The following is a 15,515-nucleotide window of genomic DNA, read 5'->3' as shown; positions in this document are numbered from 1 at the left end:
GACATTTTCATTGTTTCCTGAAGGCTGGACGCACAAGAAAATTTTCAGCACGTTTCAGAAGTTATTGCCAAACACAGTGCCCCCCTGAGGTCAGCGCCAAGTGCGGCCGTACCGCTCGCACCGCCCAAAAGCTGGCCCTGTTGACAGCTTTATAGTAGTCCATTTTTTCAAGCAAAACAAGCACATGTACATAGGTTAGTACCTGTGGCACACCCTTCTATGTTATGTAGAAATTGTCATGCTGACACGATTCTGTCTAACAACTCAAGGCTGCTTACAAAAGTTGGTATCTACTACGTAGAATCTTACTCCTGTTGAAAACGTTTTGTCCAGAACCAAAATTCTTGTGTGGAACATCACACAAGTCACCTGCACATAGAGTTACTCTTGAATGCAAAGATTTATAACGTGTTCAATACCTCTACACACCTATGGTACATTAAGGGCACATGTTTTGTAAACATACCCATTAGCTGGACCCAGGCTGTAGAAAATTAGGTAGACAAGTAAAATGGTACTTACCCACCACTATATAAACTATAAAACAAAGTAGCACACTCATTACATAATGTCATCAATGATGTAATTTGAGATGTCCTCAGTGATGTTATAAATTATATCATAGAACGTCATGAGTGATGTCAAAACTAAGATGGCATGATGAGCGAAACAACGATAAGTTGGGATGCTACCCGAGCGATTGCCAGTGGTTAGAAAGATTGCAAGCATTCATCCCATCACCTTTTGTGTGTTTCATATACTGCCCTAAGTGGCATGGGTATGCCTGATGTAGGTCCAATGCTTACTGTGTAACTGGAACCAAGCTGCACTTGGCCAATGAGTCCATAACTAGGGTGAAACCAGTCCTGGGTTGCTCATGTTCTGGTTCAGGGTGGACCTGACCTGGCAGTTCAGGCTGAACTGTTTTCAGGAAGAGAGTCAAGACTGATTTGCATATGGCTAGGTTCAGACTGAGGTGGTATGGTGAGAAAAAGAACGGTGGCTGGGGATGGCACCCTGAGTAATTACCAGTGGTTAGACAAACTGGTAGTATTTCGCCCATCACCTTTTGGGTGTTTCATGTTTTTTCAGTAGGGCAGTTTGTTGGATACTGCACAGTGTGGTGGTAGGTGCCTATGAACTTGTAACAGGAGGAGGGTTATGGACAAATAGTATCAAAGTAATAACTTGTGAGCAAACTTTTCATTGTACTAAAATCACTCTCCTGGGTTACACTTAAAATATGGTAGTTTCATTTACTTCTCTTGGATGTGTATATAAATATTGTTTATTGTCTTTCCTCTAAATGCTCCAAACGTTTGTGTTCTGTAGCATTCTTCGTGGTTCTTCTGGAATGATTTAGAAAAAGGCCTCTTGCCATGTTCATTCAAATGCAATAAATACATTTTATGATGCTTTGCAGTGATGCATAAGATTTTTTGCCACCAGACATCCTCCTGCCATATCTTTAGGCTATGCCCACAGGGATAGGTGACTGATACTCCAGTAAATGCACAAGATGAAGCCGTTGCAAGAAAGGTGCCAATGACTGTATCTTGAAAGGTGTGCTAGACAGGTACTACCGCAGATGAGCCTGATGGTATTTACAAGCACCTTCAGAAATCCTCCTACATGCAGAATTATTTTTTAATTAAAATACCAGTGGGAGTTGAGACTTCTGCAGGCTTTCAGACATCACTGAGATGAAAGTCTTGTTGGTCCTTGAGATGTGAGAGATTAACCAAGTTGTAAGTGAAATGCGATTTAGTATGCTCCACTGCTAAGAGAGTGAAGTGACCTGTAAACCCCGGAAATCCACAGGCAAGCCTATGCTATTGAAGGGACGTGCTGACAATGGAAAATTAAATAGGAACATCAGGTTAGAATTAATTAATGTTTGGAAAAAATAATCCATCATGCGATGATTTAATTAATGGCTGAAGATGGGAGAGTTGGATAGGATAGGGGTTGAAGCCCTTTTTTCATTTCCTGGGTGATGGATGTCAGGGATAGCAAATATGTGACTGGGCGATAAGAGGTGGAGTATATTTACTGTTTACATAACTGACTTTGTGTTTCTGCCTTGCAGCGGATCTCATATTGAGAACTGGCATTCTATCTTACGTAATGGGCTAGTAAACGCCTCCTACACTAAGCTGCAGGTAAGGATGGATGTTACATAAATACATTATTGTGCAGTCTCAGTATCAGGCCATGTTCATCATTACATTTATCACTTGTCACAGAAGAGGGAAGGGTGATGTTATTCCATGTACTAATGATGTGGGGACAAGGGGAGAGTAGGTATGTTTTGGGAATATAGGCCCTGCACCTCCTGAAGGTTTAATTGCCTGGAAACTACCAGAATATGCATAATAGTAGCTTAAGGATTTCGTCTAAGCAATGCTAATTACCCTTTCACAGTAGACTGGATGGTGGAGACAAGAACCACAAGATGATTGTAAAGAATCAAAAATGGAACCTGGGGAGAAATGATGGTATGAACACAATGCTGCAGACCAGGTTGGGTCTGGGTAGGACTGGACAACCTGCCATTGTTTTTGGTCTGATTCTACATTTGTGAGCCTGTGGACTCTGTGTGGATTTTACTCACTAATTGTCATCAGGCAAAATACATTTGAACAATTAGAGTGGATTTGAACAACTGTAATACAGTACAGTAGCAAAATCTAGATACACCTCACCATAAACGAGTTTGTATGAGCTTCCATGTCCTGAAATGGATTTCAGACAGTTTGCAAGTGGCATGGACTATCAGACATATCTAGAGCCCTCATTGTAAAACATGTAGTAAAAACATTACCACGCAGAACTGGAGCAGTTTCCGATAACACAGGAAAACAGCATGCAGTTTTTATTACATGCAGTTTTACAGTATGTAAACTTAACCCAGGTGCTCATTACCCAAGACATAATACTGATACCGTAACCTGAAGAATCAGTATTTACCGATGCAGATTTTCAGAGGGGTTAGGCACATTTGCTATAATGGGGGCCTTGGAGTCTTTGAGTTCCTGAGTCCCTTCTCTGTTTAGGATCTCACTTCCCTCCTAGGTGTCCCTTTGTTTTGCTTATCCCCATTAGCAGTGAGTAGGCAAAGTTGGATTCAGTGAAGGGAGAAGAGAGCTCAGCTGTACCCATGTTGCTCACCCTGCTGTTTTCCTGCAAGCTGCATGGAGCAGCCTATGGCAAAGGGATCTACCTGAGCCCCATCTCCAGTATTTCCTTTGGATACTCAGGTAAGGTTGTCTCCCATTTTTCTATGTTTAACCATCTTCTCATTTGGCAAGGAACTCTTCATTGTCTTACCTTCATAACTTTCATCTATTGACGTGCTTTTGTTTTCATAGCTTTATCGTCTGTCTGATCCTTCATCTTGGATATGAATCCCTGCTGTTCTCTGTGTTAAATCGCCATTATATTTCAGATATTACCTTCCAGCCAGTCCATTTTCCTGCACGGTTCACTCAGGCAGTCAACACATTCATGATATTATTTTGTTTTACCCTTAGCTTTGCTCACCTAGTTCAACAGTGTCTATTTATTTAAGTTACTTTTGTCCTTTATGTATTAGCATAATGGATTCTGTCGTTTACAGTTGTTGTGTTTGCTAACTCTTATGTTTGGTTCTTTTATAGATGACTATTGAGCTGGACATTGCACTTTGATGCCTTTGCCTGTCCTACTACCTGTGTGTTGGTTCCATTATAATGGATGGGTGTGCTAGTTCCCGTTTGTTGGTTCCATTATCAGTGATGTTTGTAGTAGGCATTCTGTGTACACTACGAAGTAGGTGGTGTCTCAGGTGTGACGCTTACATTATTGCTGATGCCCGTGGCATCTGTAATGTTTGTGTTACAGATTTAGTCTACGTTAGTGCTTATTTCTTGATAGCCTTATAGCTGACTGTTGTAGTTTGTAGAGCTTGAGTCCAAGCCACTCTCAAGCCCCTTGACAAGTAATGCCTTGCAAGGGATGGAATGACATGGCCGTACATGAGACATGTCATTTGAGTGACTTATGAGTACTTTTATTAAAAGTTGAAAGTTACACAATTAGCTGAGTTATAATGACTTTATAGATTGTTCCTACTTTTGCTTTGTTTTTCTTCTTCTTTTATCTTTTGTTTCCTGACTGAACCTTGTGGTCTTTCACACTTCTCCCAGCTACGTTCCATGGACACTTGGGAATCTCAGGTTAAACCTATGTCTCTGTTGAGATCCCAGGTTCCTGCTGGGGCATCCTCACACTCTGGGGTTTCTCACTATCCATTTTCCATTAGAGGTAAAATCCTGCCACATATCTTGGATATCTTCACATGAACTTGGACAGCTTTCCTCTTCTGGTGAGACTGGGTAAGACTGCCTTCCCCCTGTTGGACTGCTAGTTCCTTTGGATATTCTGCCTTCTGTGGCTGCCTGGATTGCAAGCAAATATCTCTCCTTTTATAAGTACACTTGGATATCTGGTAATGGGATCCTAGGGAATGGGTCACTGCCCCTTTTCACATATTCACTAGTGGGTCTGCATTTCCTGATTCACTGGTCGGTCTCCCTTCTCTCATATGAGAACATTTGTTGGGCTCTTGAGACATAAATGTCTCTTTTTACTCAAGGCCAAAGTCTTCTGAGTCATGTGTCTGCTTCTCTTCTTCTGAGGGGTAACTGGTTCTGTACGTCCTCTGTCAGTGGTTAACTATTTTAAGGTGTTTTAGATTATTGAAGGCACTGAGCTTAGGGTTTTCTTGAGACGTCTGCCTTTTTGCAGAGAGATATTGGTCTTTATTGGAGTTGGACTCAATATATATATATAAATATGTACATGTGACTAGAACTACGAGATGGAGCTAGGAGATCTCATTATGAAAAGTACCGGTCATGTATTTTTTATATTCCATGTTTATTTGTGGCACGTAGCTTTTAAAAGCAGTTTTCTTCAAAGTACTGCTACTAATGGTTACTAATTAGAATAGGAATATTTAGGCTTTGGCTACCATTCTTGAATACATTGTAAATAAAACAATGGCTAATGGTGAGGGTCAATGGTTTTGGGCTATTCTGTGGCTACAGCATCTACCATCTATTTATGAATGCACTACATTTACCATGTAATTATTCACATAATTCACAAATTTTTAATATAGCAAAATGTTTCCATCACAAAACGATACAAATACTACAGGATGTACCACATAATTTGCTCAATTACCACAAAATTTAGATAAAGGTGCATAATCATAGTATACCTGACAATGTAAAGACTATGGAGATTAGTTTGGCAGCTCTCATTATAGTGGTGAACTCTGTATTTCAGAGGCAACTGTGATATACTTCTCACATTTCACGGTTCAATTGTTTTTATAGCGCTGCACCAAAACATGAAGTATCTATGTCTGTGTATCTATATCTTTTTATATCTATCCTCTCTCTCTCCATACATATATATACATTCACCAAAAAACCAAAGGTTCATATTTTGCATGCACAAAACCATAGAAATGTAACTATTATAGTTAGAGTTATTTCACATAACTGTAACTCGTGCCCTAAGGTAATGTAACTCCCACCCTCGCAATGCACAGTTTTCTCATCAATAATTTTACTGCAAATGTTACAGTGATGTTATCAATGATGTCATAGAAGATGTCATGAGTGGTGTAATATCTGGAGGAATTAGCAGTGCATGCCGAGGGTGCAAGTTATAGTTACTTGAAATAATTCTATAACAGCTAAATTTCTATGGTTTTGTGCGTGTAAATTCTGAGCCTAGTTATAACATCCCAGTAACCTTTGATTTTTTTAGTGATTTCTAGCGTTTTTAAATGTTAAGTAAAATGCCCATTGCAATGCACGTTGTGGGGGGTGGTGGATACAGGCCTGGCCTGACATTATGCTGCCCCCACCCAAGCTTGCTGCTCCCTCATTACAGCCCTGTGAGGCTGTTGTTTGTCAGCTTGCTGCCCCATCCACCTCCTCCTTACACCTGCGTTGCCCGAGTGCATGCACCAGCCCACTCCCTTCTGCCTTGCATGGTCCAGTGTGCTGCAACTGCCCTCCATCTAGTTTGATGTCCCTGCCCACTCCTCCTGTCCTCAAATGCCCAATTCTATGCTCCATCAGTGCCCTCCTGCTTCGCCTTTGTGCTTAGCTTGCTGCCCTCTCCCTCCTTCCCCTCCTCTCCACTGGCTGTGTGCTTGCCCCTGCTCCCTCCCTTTTGGCCACCATGTTCCATGGGCCATCCACTGCCCCTCCAATCTACTCTGAGTCTTCTGAGGAGCTGGACCTGCCCCTCCCACCTGCCTAGCATGATCAGATGACTGCCACCTGTCCCTGCCACCTCCAACCTACCGGTCTGAATTCCATGGCCCTATCCCTTTCCTCCATTGTCCAGTTTGCTTCCACTTCCTTCTGTCCTCAATGCTCTGTTGCGCTGCAGCTGCTCCTCCTGCCTACCCCACTTGGCCTGTTGTGAAGCCCCTTCCCCTGCCCTCTCTTGCGTGTGTCCAGCCCCTTCCCATCGCTTCTGTCCTCGTTGGTCTTTTGTGCATGCCCCTGCACCTACCACGGCTGTTGTGCTGCCACTTACCCTCCCACTTGTCATGCATGGCCTTCTTTGCTGCCACAGCCCCTTCCACCTGCCCTGTGTGGTCAGCTTGCTGCCCCCCCACACTCCCCTGGCCCCCTTGTATGTGTGTGTGCCATTATAGTCTCACTGTTGCCCTCCATGGTGTATTGTGCTTCCAGTGCTCATCCCGCCAGCTGTCCATGGTCAGCTTGCTGCTCCAGCCTTGACCTCTCTGCCCTTTGTTTTCCATGTGCAGGCCCCTGTCCCCTGACTTCTGCCATGCCTGGTCCGTTGTCGTGCCTCTGCCCCTCCCTCCTGATGTTCATGGTCTGTTATGCTGCAACTGTCCCTCCTGTCTGTCCCGTATGGTCAGCTTGCTGCCCTTGCCTTTTTCCCCTCTGCTCTCTGTTGTCCATGTGCATGGCACTGTCCTCTCCCTATTGCTTTCCATGGTCCGTTGTGCTGCACTGCTGTTCTGCTTACCCTGTGTGGTGTATTGTGCTGCTGCAACCCCTAACACCTGCCCTGGTCAGTTTGGTGCCCTGCCCGTCTCCCAACTCCCTCCTGCCCTCTGTTATCTGAGTCCATGTCTCTACCCCATTCCTCCTGCCATAAGTAATCTAATGTATCATACTTGCCAACATTTTGAACTTGGTATGAGGGAGATTTTGAAAAAATAATCTGGGGAATTGATTTTCCCCATTGACTTACATTGAAAAAGAGGAGATTTTAGACAGGAGACAGAGAAAATAGAGCCCCTTTGAGCTTAACAACATTGTGAGTCTCCTGCCTGAATCGTGGATGTTGGCATGTATGGTTGTACTGCCACTGCCTCTTCCTTCTGCCCTCAATAGTTTGTTATATTCCCACAGCCTCTCTTGCCTGTCCTGCGTGGTTGGTTTGTTGACCCTGCCCCCCTTTCGCCATGCCCTCCATGGTCCTTTTTGCTGCCGCTGCCCCTCCTGCCTACCAAGCATGCTCAACTTGTTGCCTCTGCACCCTCCTTTCTGCCCTCAATTATCTGAGTCCGTGCCCCTGACATGTGCCTCCCCACAGTATTCTAATGAACAACTAGATTGCCAACATTCTGTATTTATTACAAAAGTGTGGCAAGCCTGATGCAATCTTGATGTAATCAAAACTGTAATACCTAAAGCATTTCCTTTAGAAATTATAAAAATTAGAGGGTCTTATTCCCATAGAAATTATGGTTAGTGCACTAAAAAACTAAAATGAGAATATATTTTTAGAGTTCTCAAATCGCGACAAAGCACTTTTAAATTATTTGCTATCTTGATGTTTTTTATGCAGTTGATTACTTAATTATTTGTTACACTTAGGAGAGAGAATGTGGCATTATGGCTAGAGCTGCAGACTTTGCAACTGGGGAACCAGGTTTGAGTTTCAGCGTCAGCTCCACATCCTGTGATTCTGGACAAATAACTTAATCTCCCCATGCCTAAAGCCCAAAAGGAATGTGTCCTTGTGTCATGTAACTGATGCTCATGTAACGCGCTCAAATACCTTTGGGTCAAGTCTACGCTAAATAAAACTGCAAAAAAAAAAACCAATAGGTGTTTTGCACACTTCTCTCATTGGGCTATACTTTCGCTACATATGGGTGATATTTGTGCTACATTTAGGGCACATTTCTCTCTGGTGGCCATCTTGGGAGTCTTATTTGTTATGAACCTCCCTAATCTCCTCATTTACTGCAGTATCCTCAGTAGAAAAATGCTTTCAGTTTTCCATTTCGATTTCATCAAGATGGCACACAAATGTTGCATGCTTTTGGCTTAAATTCATAATGTTAGCACTTTAATTGCTCTTAAGAACACTGTAGTAAACTGCTGATCACCAGGGAGTTAACTGGCAGTCTTGCACTGGTGAAGAAAGTGCATGTTTCAGCCTCCATGTCATAATGTTTTAATGAAACAGAAAAGGAAGATATTTGAGAACTTGTGTCCTAATTTGTCTTTCTACAGCACTAGCCATAATTTCTATGATGAAATGAAACCCCTCATTTTGTTCCTTTCTAAATTAAATGTTTTATGTTTTACCAGTTTGATTCAGTCAAGATGGCATCAGGTGTGCCACACTTTTATCATAAATAAGACTGTTAGTGCTCTAGTTGTTCTTTATAACACTCGGGGAGATTGCAGTAGAATGTAAGGGAATCAACTGAGAGGCTGCTCCTGTTGGAAGTACCACAGGAAGAATGTTGGGAACTCACTTAAACTAAATGAACCCCCTCAGTTTGTTCCTTTCTAAATTAAATGTTTTAAGTTTTTCCAGCTTGATTGAATCAAGATAACTTCAGCTGTGCCACACTTTTGTCATAAGTATGACTGCTAGCGCTCTAGTTGTTCTTTAGAACACCCTGGGAGGCTGCAGTAGAACACAAAGGATTCAACTGACAGGCTGCTCCTGTTAGAAGTACATGTTTACTGAGAATGTCAGACTTTATTCTCATATGGCTGAGAAAGTTAGTGTGAATTTACAGAAAATATGCTCTCATATTAGATTCTGAGCACCTTCCATAACCTCTATGCGAAAATCATGAAAAAACAGTTTTCTCTCAAACATGATTCATCAAATCCAAGCAGTAGGCTTTTTTACAGGGTAAAATCACCTTAGCAGCACATTATTTATATTGTAGCTAAAATCTGTTATCACCCTTTTTACATTCTCCTTTTTGTGACCCTCAAAACCTACCAATCACTACAATGTATTTCAGTGGGTGCAACCATGTATATATTGGTCCCAAGATGGCTTCCACCACTTTCTGGTTGAAGAGCTGACAGCCAATCAGATCTCACCATGAGATATGTGCTTAGGCGCTGCCCAGATATTTATATTTTCATTCCTTTAATATCTCAAAAACTACTGAGTGAATTTACACCAAATCACAAAAAGCACACTTTCTGGACCAAGAGCTAGCTTTCTGCCAAATGTATCCATCCAGTAGTTCAGGCTGTAGTCATGTTCAAAATCCCTTCAGGAATTAACATGAGAAATGCTTTGTTTTTACCCCCCCCTTTTTCTCAGCCCCCATTTGACAAATCATCCTGAAACTTACCGTACATAATAAGATACAGTAGGACTCTTCTTTTGTAAAATTTTGGGAAGATTCATAAAATGGCGCCAAATTTATAGGCAAGTCAAAAAATGCTTTTCCTATGGAAAATAGGTCCTAACTATAACTTACCGATTGGCACCCGCACGTAGATAAGCATATCTCCATATATATATATATATATATATATATATATATATATATATATATATATATATATATATATATATATTTATTTATATGTACAAACAGCATGTTTTGGTGTGTAAATATATACCATATATATATATATATATATATATATTATTATTATTTTTTTTCACAAAAAGTACTCCAGTTGATGAATTACAGCCAGCCTCGGTCAGGTGCAGACCAACACAGGCTCAGTCACTCCCATGTAACCACTTGCTATTCAAGAACCGTAAAGGACAAGCCACGTTGCAATCACAGAACTGTTGCAAATACTTCTTAGTTTATTGACAGAGGGGTTTTCTGCAATAAACTAGCAAGCATTTGCAGTAGTTTTCGTGAGCCTTTTCTTTACGGTTATTCAATGGTATATACATGACTTTTTCAGAGTTTGTTTCTTCTTTCAGTTTTAACATGCATTCTCTGGCTGATTGGTGTGCCGAGTTCTATAGCTTTAAAAGTCAGGGTGATTTCTTCATATCTTCCGATGATCAATTATTATCTCTCTCTCTCTCTCTCTCGGGCACAAGTAGGAATGTCTCTGTCATTGCTTTCTGTTATTTTTGCACTGACCCATAGCTGCTTGTTTCTCTGAGTGTAGTCCATTTGGTCTTCCATTTCATGTTTCATGTCTCTAAACCAACCACTTTCTGGCTGCTTTTATGCTTTCTACATTAAAGCTTTATTGAAGTTTCAGGAGCTGAGAAAGGGGTGGGATGACATTTTATTGTAGTTGATGGATGTGGTAACTCTGGTACTTTCCTTCCTTCCTTGATACTACCTCTGTTAGCTGTATGTGTTGGTCCATCTACTGCTGATGTCTCTCTTGTCCTATCTGTTGGCTCCTTCTTAGTTCACAATTATCCTAGGGTTTGTGTTTTGGTTCCTTCTTATGTAACGGTTGTACCAGCTCCTGTGAGTAAGTTACATTATAGTTATTGGCCGTACTATCTCTGGTAAGCTCTTTCCCTTATTGGCCTAGCATGTTGGGTTCCTTCATAATGGAATATCTTGCTGATGTTTGTGTGCTAATCTCATTACAGAGCACATGCACATTGTGTTGCCGTCGATTATAGGTAATGGATGTGTCAACTGATTTATGTTGATTGCTTTGCTACCTTTACTGTCATAGTTATATATGGTTAATGACTGTTCCGAACTCTTTTTTGTTGGTTATTTTATGGGTAATGTGCTTGCTTTTCAATGTTGATTTACGCACAGCTGGTGGCTTTGTGGCTTTTGTGAAATGTAAAAGTGCCAAAAACGTAGTTTATTCCAATCAAAAGGCCCACAAATTCTCTCTCCAACTCCACAGTCTTGAATGCCCAGAAATCAAACATTCCAGAACACCTCAAAACTAATGACATAGGGATATTCTATTAATCTAGTGCAACATAATGATACACAAAGAATAGCATATAACATATTCCATACAATGAACATATATCACCTCTAGAATGTTAATTCCACTGTGGTTGATGGTTGTGCTAACTCTTGTGTGTTCCATTATGGCTGATGGTTATGGTAGTGGTTCCTTCACTGCTAATGCTGTGCTTTGTTTGTCCATATATAGTTGCTACCTGTGGTAGTTGTTGCGTTTGTCTTATGCCTTACAGATGAAGTTACAGTTTTCAGTTCTGTTTGGTTCTATTTTATGTAAGGCTCCTTGATGAGTGGAGTTCTGGCGTTGCTATTACTTTTGTAGTTCCTTGGTACTTTACTTTAACTTTCGTTTTCCTGGTGTTTCTGCTAGTCTCTGTGTTTTTACTCCACAAAGGTAATGCCTGTGCTCATCTTTGGTTCATTTGCCGCTACCATTTACCGTAGCCAGCGGTGTTGGCTCTTATGTATGGTTCATTTAAAGCTCGTCTCTATATTTTCTAGTTCCCACTCCCCATGACGTTAGATCTATCCCATCGCCCCTGGCTGTTGTAGCTGTGATTGTTTCTCTCATAAATGGTGTCGGTTAGATGTTGAATATTGTTTGCTTGATGTTGTCTTCAGTACTTCTAGGTGTTTGGTTTCTTCACTGAGTTTGCATTTTCATACAGTGTGTTTTCTTGAGAACTGTTGGGTTTAAGTTACTTTATTAATGTTTCTTTCATAGCTGGAGACTTTGCTAGCACTTATGAAATGCTTCCCTTAGAGCTCCTGGCTGTGCTAATATTTAGTTTGCGTATTTACTACATAATACGTGTGTTTGTTTCTTCTGATGTAGTGCTAGGTTCTTTCATAACTGATGACTCCACTAGTTAGCTGCCCAACACTATCCACTTACGAGAAGTTCCTAGATCAATCCTCACCACTCTGCCAGCCCAAGGACCACCCGCAACTTATTCACCATTCTTCACTACTTACAGCAGATACGGCAAAGATCACCCAGACCCAATAACTCCCACTTGACCACATCAAGAATAGTCAGGATTCCAGAGCAGACAGTACCAGTACCAGACCAGTTCTGGTATGTGGAGGGTGCTGCCAGTTCTAATGGCACATGGCGGCTGTGAGTTTTTAACCACCTGGAATGGAGCAGAAATTCTTGGAGCATATATTACTTGCCAGGGGAGCTTGTTTAAGGTTTTCTACATACAGATGCATTTGTAGATATGTAGCGAAAAATTGTAATAGCTTGTAACATGCATTTTTGGACATCTTACTCTCTCAGTTACTATCAGTGAAAGGCAAACAACGACATTTGGATTTCATTTTCATAATAATGTATAAACGTTTCAAAGCCTTGTTGAGAATTGTTGAAGTGGACTACCCTACATGCATTTCCCAATGTAAAACAAAAAATCCTTATTCTTTAAGCATTCAGTATTTTCACCATTATTCCCTGCTCTGCTTGTTTTGTTTAATTGCTCCACAATTACCACTTCCTTCTGTAGTATCTGTTATCTCTTAAAATATTAATCATTTTGTGATCTCACAATATTATGTCATGGGCAGTCCTCCTTCTGGCTGTGTCATTCTCTTTAACATTCTGTGTTTAATGTTGAATCTCCTATCACAATTATCCCTGTGATTTTGTGCCGTGTGTCCCTGGTTTCTTTGTGTCGACTGTACCTGAATCACTCGGTTTTATTTCCAGGTCTACCTACATTTCTTATCTGTGTGGGTTTTCTTTACTTCTCCCTATTTTTATGTTGCAATTTACGTAGAAAACATTATTATCCTTTATTAACTCAGTTAATATTCATTTCAGAGTACAAAAACTTCATCAAACGCATTGCAAAACAAAATCAAAGTTTATGTATTACACGGTGCACAGCATGTCAAATTGAACATTTTTGTACGAGGATGACATAGCCATATAACATGTCTAATGTAAAAAACAGAGCGAAAGGAACATTACTTTTCCACATATTGTGTTAAGACCTATTAGTCATAGCAGAAACTAAACAACCTTACTTCTTGTGGTAACCTAGCTTATTGTACTGATAAGTACCCTATGCTGTGTTTGTCATTCGTACAGCATCGCCTATTTGAGGGTTGTATTTGAAACCATGATGCCCCTTATTCCATACCGCTAGTAGACTTCAGTGGGCACTTAATGGGTGTTAACTGGCCCATTGGGATTACAAATAACATAGTAATCCTGTATGCCAGGATATTGTCCCTCGAGAATTCTCAGGCGAATATAATCAGGCAAATCTGGTCTGGTAAATCCAAATTCCCTGGTTTTTCTTGATTGTATGTGGGAAACTGCTAATAGTTTGTTTTCCAACCCACCTCAGAGATACTGTTCTGACTGTAAAAGGTATCTCCATGGGCACACCTCAATTAATTTTTCCATACATTCTTTTTTACCTGTAACAGTGGTACATATGCACAAACCCACCCATTATTTCCAACCTTGATCTAATTTCCACATTTATCATTTTATAGTTGATTACCAGATCTTTTTTATGCAAATAATAACATTTTATCGGCATTGAAATGTTTGTAGAGGAATCTGCCCCATTAGTCATTGGATATTTGGGCTTGTCAAAAATGTTTTTCTCTTGTGACAGGAATGGGAAAGGGGCAGCACCGGATGCCATCCAAGGATGAGCTGGTCCTGAGATACAACCGCATGAACAGCATTCCCCAGGTAAGGAGGGCATGCGCTGGACTGCTTTGGGTGGCTGGGATTAGACTGCCATACCTCAGCCATCCTACTGGGCCAAACGGATGGAGGTCATAGAGCTCCGAGAGTGCTGTTGTCCTCAAAGCTGACATCATTCAGTATTTACACAGCATTACACATCAGTGTTGGATGATGAAGTCAGCTCACTATCACATTTACTCTAGTGGTGTCTTTCGAATCCTACAGCATTTTGCTGTTTCATGGGGTACGTCTGAAGCAAAAAGGAGAGACTGCATATTTTGTCTAGCAGTGTAGATTCCTTAAACGAGAAAAATTAAATGCTTAGATACACATAAAAAGATAATTAGAAGTTCCAAAATGTATTGTGCGTTGGGACTTTCACCTAAATCAAATTTAAGACAGTGACCCCACCAAAGCAGCATTCCTGTTATTTGCCAAGAACAACAAACAAGATGCAATCGAAACCTAACCTAATGACTTGAACCTTGATGGGTTCGAACCCCAACTTTTACAGAAGGCCAAGTCATTTTGCTTCATCCTGGACACCAACCTCACCCTCAATGAACACATTGCCAAAGAAACAAAGACACCCTGCTTCCAGCTCTCTCTTCCAAAGAAAGTCAAACTGTTTCTTCCAGAAAGCATCTTCAAAACTGCTGTTCGAACACTCTTGCATCTTAATGATGGTAATGCCCTAATCCTTGACCTCCCGGACCCCACACTGGTACCCCTTAGGGGCATTCTACACATCGCAGCACAGCATCTGTCATCCAGAGCCTGAAGAAATATGATCACATCATTCCCATTCTGATGTAACTTCATTGCCATCACTTGCTCTCTCATACCATCTTCAAAACCGGCTGCATTATTTACAAAGCCATCACGACCACCACCCCTGCTTATCTCACACACAAGCTCAACATCTCTGGTGGTTTCCTGCACACTTGCCCTCAGAACACCATCAGACTGGAGAATAAGAAGTGTAAAAAAGAAGAAACAAGACAGCAGCCATTTGTCTAGAAACATCCCTGTGTCCATCAGGACCGCCACAACGTTGATCCAATTTAGGAAGGAGTTGAAGACTCACTCTTTAAAGAAAACTACATCACAATGCATCAGCCATCCACAACCCAGCTTCCGTTCCATTTATTCATTGACTTTATGCTTGTCTTTGACCATGTACAGTGCATTGCTGCCTTTTGGCGAGGTGGGGCTGATGGAAATATCATATACATACATGTACACCTGCATTCTGATACACAAGTGATAAAAATGGCATCACTGTGACCATGAACAGGAACTTTCAGATATTTCCCTAAGAGTCAAAAATAGGAATCTACTACAAATGATTCAGGTAGGAGCTGTAGTGTCCCAAGTGCTTGCTGCAGACGATTCTAAAGTTTGGTCCAACTTTACTGATATAACAACCCAGCGGAAATGAAACTCCAAAGTTTTGACAGACAGCCATTTTTATACGTTATGATTACATCACATTGTGTTTTACCGCTGCAGGCACTGGCAGTCAGAAACATGGTCATTGTGACCAGTGTACATGCTCAGCAAAATTAAGCAATT

The 15,515-nt window shown here is 41.1% G+C and overlaps 1 protein-coding gene across 6 annotated transcripts in view; it reads left to right on the top strand.

The window, feature by feature from the left end:
- The window catches only part of PARP6 (poly(ADP-ribose) polymerase family member 6), a 216,417-nt gene that overhangs the window by 144,326 nt on the left and 56,576 nt on the right, over positions 1–15,515 (top strand). For 4 of the 6 annotated variants that reach the window (XM_069222273.1, XM_069222271.1, XM_069222272.1 and 1 more), the window contains 3 exons: positions 2,090–2,162; positions 3,191–3,260; positions 13,864–13,943. In XM_069222273.1, coding sequence (XP_069078374.1) covers positions 2,090–2,162; positions 3,191–3,260; positions 13,864–13,943 — 223 coding nt within the window. The remainder of the gene's footprint in view (positions 1–2,089; positions 2,163–3,190; positions 3,261–13,863; positions 13,944–15,515) is intronic. The other 2 variants (XR_011201330.1, XR_011201332.1) reach the window with 1 other exon arrangement.

This window comes from Pleurodeles waltl, chromosome 3_1, assembly GCF_031143425.1.
Source record: "Pleurodeles waltl isolate 20211129_DDA chromosome 3_1, aPleWal1.hap1.20221129, whole genome shotgun sequence".
NCBI lineage: Eukaryota > Metazoa > Chordata > Amphibia > Caudata > Salamandridae > Pleurodeles > Pleurodeles waltl.
This window is presented reverse-complemented; position numbering and strand designations above follow the sequence as displayed.